A 9,270-nucleotide genomic window follows, 5' to 3' on the forward strand; every position below is an offset into this window, starting at 1 on the left:
CATAAAGATCATGAAAAGTGCATACTCCAGATAAGTATCCAGGTACCTTAACATGGGAGCAGGCCAATTTCTCAAAGATTACAGAAGGGAAATACATCTTGTAAAAACCCAAGCACATAGACAGAACATCGCTACTAAGACTGAAAAACGGAAGAAATCTGCAGCAAAGATTACAACAGCAGAAATCAAGAGAGATATGTCAGTGAGAAAAGTTAATTCTCATCATTGACTCTGCGCAATGCTAGCCAGCCAGCCAGACATTCTCAATTCCACACAGTATAAGAAAGAAGAACTTTTCTTGATAGGGGAAGCATATGACTTGGTTTTAACAAGAAACTCAAAGAAAGAACTTTTGGCATGTGTCATTAAAGACAAAATACTGTCATCTACATGTAGTCACATCATTAATCCCTGGGTCTTTGAAAATTACCAAATTTAACCAGTACCTCAAGACCGGAGTAGCAGTGGAAGACTAGTGATGAGATTCCGTAGAGTGTAGCCAGGTATTGGTGTGCATCATCTGATATGCATCAGTCGATGAAGACAAAAAAATCCTTGGGCTGCATAAAATGCCACTGGGACCCTAAACTTGGGTATAACCTTCCATGGTAAAAGAGACATAATCATGAGAGTCTAAGTAAGTTAAAATACAACCCAAAATCTTGACTTGCACTCTTCTAAATGAACATATCAAGTCTTTCCATACAGACAACACACTCTGTATTGACATGGGTGATAATTTCTTCAGCAGGAGGAACCGTAGGTTCAGCAACCCTTGGTTCAGCTGGAGCTGGTGGTGGTCTTATCTTGGTTTCTGGTCCAGCCATGGCGGCCTCCTTCTTCTATCTCACCATATAATCTTCTATTGCCAACAAGATACCCTTCCTTCTATAAACTGAAGATGACAAGTCAAGAATGGTTCAAAATAAAGACAAATTCGTGCAGCAGATTTAAGCTACAGCAGCTGTAGCAGCAGCAGCAGCAGCAACAACAACAACAACAACAACAACAACAACAACAACAACAACAACAACAACAACATTAAAGTGGCACAAGCTGAGTGTAAACATTTTTTGGGTGAATTTTTTGCTGTAGATTACATTAAGATACAATGAGTAACACTGAAGTAAAGCACTTTCTCTATGTGCTACACTCATTTATAGCATTCATATCAAGTGTAAAAGTATACTGTTTCATTTGCTAATACAACGGGTAACACGTACTGAAGTAAAGCACTTTTCTCTATGTGCTACACTCATTTATAGCATTCATATCAAGTGTAAAAGTATACTGTTTCATTTGCTAATACAACGGGTAACACGTACTGAAGTAAAGCACTTTTCTCTATGTGCTACACTCATTTATAGCATTCATTTCAAGTGTAAAAGTATACTGTTTCATTTGCTAATACAACGGGTAACACTGAAGTAAAGCACTTTTCTGTATGTGCTACACTCATTTATAGCATTCATATCAAGTGTAAAAGTATACTGTTTCAATTGCTAATACAATGGGTAACACTGAAGTAAAGTACTTTCTCTATGTGCTACACTAGCATTCATATTACAATGGGTAACACTGAAGTAAAGTACTTTCTCTATGTGCTACACTAGCATTCATATTACAATGGGTAACACACTGAAGTAAATTAAGTACTTTCGATCTCTATGTGCCACGCTCGTTTATAGCATTCATATTACAACGGGTAACACAATATACCAAGTGTAAAAGCAAGGGCATGAGGCAACAATTCTGGTGAAACCCGAAAATGATTTTAATGTTGATCAATACGGATTCACATGAAATTATCACATACCAGCTTTTAAACGGTTGATGTTGCTCCTAAAATTTCCACACGCGAGTGAAATCGTACGATGTAAAGTGTACACAGGTCAACGACGAGATAACGACGCTGGTCGTGAATTATAACTAAAGAAGTACTTCCTTGAGTTAGTAGAACTGCTATAAATAACTCACAACTGACTAAATATTACCTTGTACTACTAATTACAACGAAAGTACACTTTGGCGAGAAACTAGCAGAAGTGACTGAATAGAATCCCACACATGCGCACAACTAGCTTGATTAATGGGGGGGGGGGGGGATTCCCGGAAGTAAGTTACTTCTTGCAGGCCGCAAGTAGTCCAGGCCCAGAACTGTGCACATGTGTCGTGTCGTCGTTTTACATCATTTAGGTATGTATGTCAGTGAATATTTAAGTACACTGCTGCTATAAGTTACCAATATGTAAACTACAGGAGTAAATTTACAACAGCCGACCACAAAATGTAAACAAACCAACAGCTGACCTGTTAACTGTTACAAACAGGGAAAGTAAACAAATGGCTCAGCATGTTGGAACAGCAGATACTTTCTAATCCTATCCAACTGGATACACTGATAGGATCAATAGATTAGAAGCTTAACATACTTGTATTAGTAATTACATTTTATCATTTAATAAGAACAGTTTTTATGACCACTTTACGTAATAGTTCATGTTGATAAACCCATTTCCAATTTCCCTGGCATTTCATGCCCACATACAAAAACTTGTTCTTATCAAACCATGCCATGGTGTGTGTATTAATAATACAAGTATCTGCTGTTCCAACATGCTGAGCCATGTGTTATTAATGCAATATTCATTTGTGTACTGTGTTCTAATTATGTATCTTCCCATTTCTCATTCCTGCTAGTAGTTGGAACTGACGCAACTCTGACATTCAACTCCCTCCAATAGATTTGATAATCACAATGCTTTTGATGTAAATCCGGAAAAGGAATACATGGAAAGTTGAAAACATGGAAAATTAGAATGAATTAACAATAACTAACATTTTCAGAAGAGTTATGTGAAAGTTATATGTTATATTTTAACTTTATAACCTGGTGAAAGTATGACATATCTAAAGAGTAATCTGAACTTTTGAACCAATAATAAAAAAACTACAGGAAATAAAAACATTTTGACTATAATACAAGCTTATTTCTCAGTTTCTTAGTTTAAATGTTTCAGCATTATTGTCCAGGAAACAGCCTAAAAAACTGTTTAGTTTTGGTTATCCAACCCTACCTAGTTTTTCACGCTGATCCTTAACTTTTTTTTACGTATTCAAGAAAAAATTGCGAAAAATGTGAAGTCTGGCAAGAAATAGTGGATGTGGAAATTGACATCAACTTATAAGACAATATAAACTCTTCTTTCCAATCTGTAATGGCTGTACATTTGATGAGAAGAAAACAATAATACAGAGACCATATGGAATACAATGGAAAACATAACTACTGAACTAGAAACTCACACATGAAAAAAAAAAAAAAAAAAAACATAAAAAATAAAATAAAAAATCTACCTACCCCACCTATTCTAAAATTGAGTGTAATTGGAACCACGCAATTTTTGTTTGTTATGACCCTCAAGACTCCAAAGTTTATGAAAATGCCTTTATTTCCAGCCGTGGTGTTGCCTTTAATTTCTCCTGAACTATCAGTCTGCTTCAGAAATGACAGCTTCTGATATGTCAATGATTTTGAAATGTTTGTTTTTTTAAATTTCATACAGATAGACAGACAGACAGACAGACAGACAGACAGACAGACAGACAGACAGACTAAACCACAATGGGCGCCACTGGTTTAATGTTGGCTGTGGCTTCAGGTTTCTTAGTCGCATGTTCATCTGTGAGTACAAAATTGTTGAGGAATGACTTGACACCGTTTGAAGTGACATTGTACCGTGGAGTCCTGAATACCATGGTCATATATAGTTATCTATTGGTAAATGGAAGGGGTAATGTACTACAAGGAGTGGACAGCAAAACTTTGGCCAATGCATTGTTTCGAGGAATAATGTTTGTTAGCAGTGTAGCATTGGTAGTCTCTGTGAACCAAAATATGCCTTTAGGTAAGTATTTTATGTATCCATAAACTGAACAACTGAATTGCCTCTCTGTTTTATTGAAACATACCATATCAGCAAAACAAATCTATCAACAGATTGGTTTGGTGAGATAAAAAAAATGCATCACTACTATACTGTATACACTCAAACTTACATTTTTTTAATATAATTCTTTTTAATCAACTACTTGTTCCACAGGCACTTGAATCAATGTGTATGATTAAAAAAAATGTATAGTGAATAAGAGAAGGTACAAAGGTATTCGACATTTGAACTCAAGATTCTAGGTAACCAATTATCATTGACTATACTGACAAGTTTATAATTTATTAATGTGACCTGAATGACCTTTAGCAGTCATAAATCTACCAATCACATCAACCTTTCAAACACTTGTTTAATTTATTCAAGTTTATTGACATACTGTAAATGTTACAGCTATCATATAGTATCAATGTGTACCAAGATAAATATGATCTTATATATACAATTGAAACTATAGCTGCAAACAATCTAGGAGTACTTTTTGGGACGTTGAAATGCTCTATCTCCCCCACCCCCACCACCCCCACACACACAATTTTCATTCTTGTGCAGTGTACTGTGTGAGCAGTTCTCAAAGATGCAGTAACACGAATCACTTGGCATACATTGTTAAAGTACACAATATAAATTTTGTTGTTTGCATTTTCGTGTTTTGATGTCTGAAGGTTATTTGAAGATTGGATGTCTAACAAACAAAGCAAATAAGTTGACAATAGGGAGTTTGAATTATTAGGCAAGTAACAGCCACTGAACAGCAATATTCTAATTTTCATTTGCTGTAATCTGTATCCAGTCATGGGTTCTGGTCTAATCTTAGCATTAGCTGCTGGATTCTCAGTTTCTTGTGAGTCAGTATGTATTAAATTAATGAGGAATGACTTAGATCCAGTTGAGGTGACTTTGTATCGTGGCGTCATAAATACTGTCATTGTGTACAGCTATTTAGTTGTGACTGGAAGACTCAGTGTGTTTCATGGTGTTGATTGGAATACTATGGCTAGTGCACTATTAAGAGGTGTTCTCTTTGTTAGTGGTGTAACTATAGTGACAGCTGTCAATCAAAACATGCCACTGGGTGAGTACATCTACTTTCTGGCAAGTCATACCAGTGCTTTGAAAAATTACATCTTTGACATGTGAGTAGATTGGTCTATGGTTTTACAAATATATCCCATAGTCGCTTTCATAGTCTTTAATCATATTGTAATGCTTTTTCATCAAAATACAACATTACACAAATTCCATCATTGGATAATTATCACTCAGTGATATGTAATAAAATGTCTAGCATTGTTTTTAATAATGAAATCATAGTAGAAATTCTTGTACGATAATCTAATAATTATTATTCAGTTATTGGTCTAGTAATGTAATGTTGTGCTATGTTGAATATGAGTCATTGATATTGACTATACCAATATGAGCCATTGATATTGACTATACCAATATGAGCCATTGATATTGACTATACCAATATGAGCCATTGATATTGACTATACCAATATGAGTCATTGATATTGACTATACCAATATGAACCATTGATATTGACTATACCAATATGAGTCATTGATATTGACTATACCAATATGAGCCATTGATATTGACTATACCAATATGAGTCATTGATATTGACTATACCAATATGAGTCATTGATATTGACTATACCAATATGAGTCATTGATATTGACTATACCAATATGAGTCATTGATATCGACTATACCAATATGAGTCATTGATATTGACTATACCAATATGGGTCATTGATATTGACTATACCAATATGAGTCATTGATATTGAATATACCAATATGAGCCATTGATATTGACTATACCAATATGAGTCATTGATATTGGCTATACCAATATGAGTCATTGATATTGGCTATACCAATATGAGTCATTGATATTGACTATACCAATATGAGTCATTGATATTGACTATACCAATATGAGTCATTGATATTGACTATACCAATATGAGTCATTGATATTGACTATACCAATATTATCAAATAAAATAACATATTGATATACATTACATTTATCTAACCGAAAGTTTACACTTTCGTATAAACCTTATTTTTGTTAAAGTATTATTACTGTAGTTGATATATTTACTAGTTTGTTTTAGCACCAAATACTTATTGCAGAAAATCCAATGAAGAAATGTAGTTTTTCTTAATGGATGTAATAAAGATTCTATTCTATTCTATTCTATTCTATTCTATTCTATTCCATAGATAATATCAGAAATCAGGTAATATCTTAACAAGTGCAGTGTTGTACTTTTCTCATATTCATCACATATTGTAAAGCTAGATATTTTTACTACTAGAAAATGAGTTTACAGTTTTCAACAATTGCTCAAAGACTAATTTTAACTTAAGTTACCACACTAGTACTCAATTGTGTACATGTAGAGGAAGGCATTTTAGTCATGATTTATTTTTGTGTTTTTGTTTTCCATCGAAATAAGCAAAAATGTGTCTTTAGCAAATATTTCCAGTTTTACAGTACACATAGCATCAGGCAGTTCAAAGTTTAAAGTTGTCATCAAATTGAATAAATGATGTCTTTTTTTCTGTTCTCACAGGAGATGCATCGGCCTTGATAGGAAGCAACACAATTATGACAGGATTTCTTGGAATTTTCATTCTCAAAGAGAAATGGCATCTACCAGAGATTCTGATTAGTTTATTCTGCTGGGCTGGTGTTGTTCTCATAGCACGACCTCCATTTCTGATGGGTAACAGTGAGGGCGCTGTTGTTGATGATGGTGGTCATCGCTTCTTCTACAGTATGTTGGCTTTGTGTTCAGTGGTGACATCATCACTTACAATGCTATTTGCACGGAAAATTGGAAATCGTCTGGATGCTAGCAGACTTGTTTTGATTTCTGAAATGGTCTCAGCAGTTTGTTGTATTGGTATTGTACAGACTACACAGGGAGGTGTATATCTACCACCACAGAATGCATGGACATATCTACCAGTACTTTCTTTGACTAGTAAGTTTTCTATTATCTGTAATTTTTCACTTTAATTTTTTTGAATAATCTTTTTTTTCAGTGTTTTAGTTCCAAAATTTCAGGGTTTTTATCCATGGTTTTATCTTCTTTGTTTGTTTGAAGATGACATGATTTTTAACTTTTTTTGCCATGCTTTTATTGCACTATGCTGTATTGTTGTAAAGCACCTATCAGCAGACTCTGTCTAGATTTCTGGTGCTCTATAAATTTTGTGTTATTATTATTAATTATTATTGTTATTAACTAAAAGGTTAAGTCAGAAAGATCTGTGATTCTGCATAGCTCACACACCATCCCCTGGTGTTAGTGTCAGTACAGTCAATTATCCATTAATTTAACCACACTTCCAATGGCTGTTATTAGGGTACCTGTTTGTACAAATTTACATAATATTAGCATATATGCAAATTATGTTGATACAAAATCTAACGTTCATCTGACTAATGTGCATATTTACATAATAATTTCATTTGAATAATAAAATCTGATATTGTCTTATCACGTCCCCATGCAATCAGTTTGTGTTGATACTTTTAACTAGATTAAAGGCTACTTAATACTGATACTTATAGCACCCGTGCATTCACAGATCTATGGCGTGGACAGGCCATTACCCAGAATGCTCAGTCTTCATAATGATAACAAATTGTAAATGGAAACTATAGAGACAAAATGCTTAGCACAGGACTATTTTCCAGCTGAATGAAAATAGTAATATTATTATGCCTCCTCAAGATAAATTTATGTAAAATCTGGATCAATTTGGAATGTTTTGACTCATATTTTGAGCATCTGAAACCAGTGAAGTAGACACAAGATGTCATGTCATACAACAACCAGACTATATACGGTATCCATATTTTAGATAATGACTTGTCTTTGGTATATTCAGATGTTATTCCCCAATATTTTTCTTCATTTAGTCAAGGAAAATCTGAGTGACCTAAGGGGTCTTTGTCGTTATGAGTCGCTAGACAAGTAGTGACAACCCTTAGGTCACATGCATATTCCAGCTGAACAAAGAAAAATATTGGAGAATAACATAATTATATCAGTGCCTGTAATATCAAAGAAAAATCAGGGAAAGTAATTTGGTAATTTTGAACATTTTGATTCATATCTTGAACAGAACCAGTGACATAGACACATACTGTCATGACATAGAATGACCAAAGTTCTACAATTTTTAATCGAGTTGGCTAGTGCACTGGTATCATCAGTATTGTCACATTTTTGTAATGAAAGTTTCAGTGGGGGTGGAAGATAAAAGTGTTTATCACGGCATTGTCTATGGTTGTGTTGTAGAAAATAACATTTTATATGATACTCTCGGAAAGTCTTACTAAATAAAAGAACATATTATCAGTATGCAGTATTGACATGAACTAAAATAAATTCAAACATTTTAAAGTGACAATACATTTAGAATGTATAGATATTTTGGGAGAAAATCAAGAATTTGTTTGAATTATTTTTGGCGGGAAAATTCATACAACTGACAAGGCTAATGTTTGTTTGTTTGTTTGTTCTTCTTCTCACAAGGTATTATGGGTCAAGTATTAATGGTAACTAGTCTACAAACAGAGAAAGCAGCAAGTGCTGTGGTATTCCGGACAGCTGGTTATGTGACTACGTCATTTATTTTCCAGGTGATAATTTTCAAGAATACACCGGAATTGAGTAGTATAGTGGGAGCTGCTCTGATATTGAGCTCTACTGCTTTCCTTAGTTGGAGACAAATGAAACAGAAAACAAAACAGTCCTAAAAGTGACGTGTAAATATAGTGTACAAATATACTCTGAGCTGAGATCTGTGGAGTCAAATCTTGTAGCAATGATGTAGGGTAGGGGAGGAGAGGGGAGGGGTTTAAAAGGCAGAAAGCAAAATACCAGTAGCTAACAACGTACATCCCATTTGGAAATACTAAATAGAACACTCAAACAACAGAATCTGTTCCATCAAAAAAACTCAACAAATATCTAGATAACTTGATTGGCTTGCTGGTGCATTCTTGACTAGTTTATTTCTGTACAACCAATAATTTCCTTATAGAGGCACTACAAGTCGGGGATAGAGATAGTATATCTTGAAGACTATTATAAAAACAACATGGTCGAAAGTTAAATGAAATAATAAACACAATTATAAACAACTATTCATGGTACTACATGTAGTATACAAAACAAACTTATGAGAACAGAGAAAGTTATACTGGTATGAGAACAGAGAAAGTTATACTGGTATGAAATAAAGTGAACTAAAATCCATGATTGAAGTAACTTAGAGTA

The 9,270-nt window shown here is 34.0% G+C and overlaps 1 protein-coding gene across 3 annotated transcripts; it reads left to right on the forward strand.

Annotated features, from left to right (window-relative positions):
* The first annotated feature begins 2,105 nt into the window (after window positions 1-2,105).
* LOC144441453 (solute carrier family 35 member G1-like) lies at window positions 2,106-8,825 on the forward strand. Of its 3 annotated transcripts, none has more exons than XM_078131028.1 (4): window positions 2,106-2,196; window positions 3,567-3,908; window positions 6,547-6,960; window positions 8,524-8,825. In XM_078131028.1, the coding sequence occupies exons 2-4, from the start codon at window positions 3,626-3,628 to the stop codon at window positions 8,745-8,747; spliced, it is 921 nt and encodes a 306-aa protein (XP_077987154.1). In that variant the 5' UTR covers window positions 2,106-2,196; window positions 3,567-3,625; the 3' UTR covers window positions 8,748-8,825. The 3 variants fall into 3 exon arrangements, with proteins under 3 accessions (XP_077987154.1, XP_077987156.1, XP_077987155.1); XM_078131030.1 differs by having other exon boundaries at window positions 3,571-3,908; XM_078131029.1 differs by having other exon boundaries at window positions 2,122-2,196; window positions 3,599-3,908.
* Window positions 8,826-9,270: the final 445 nt, after the last annotated feature.

The sequence above is a fragment of the Glandiceps talaboti genome, chromosome 10, assembly GCF_964340395.1.
Source record: "Glandiceps talaboti chromosome 10, keGlaTala1.1, whole genome shotgun sequence".
Classification (NCBI taxonomy): domain Eukaryota; kingdom Metazoa; phylum Hemichordata; class Enteropneusta; family Spengelidae; genus Glandiceps; species Glandiceps talaboti.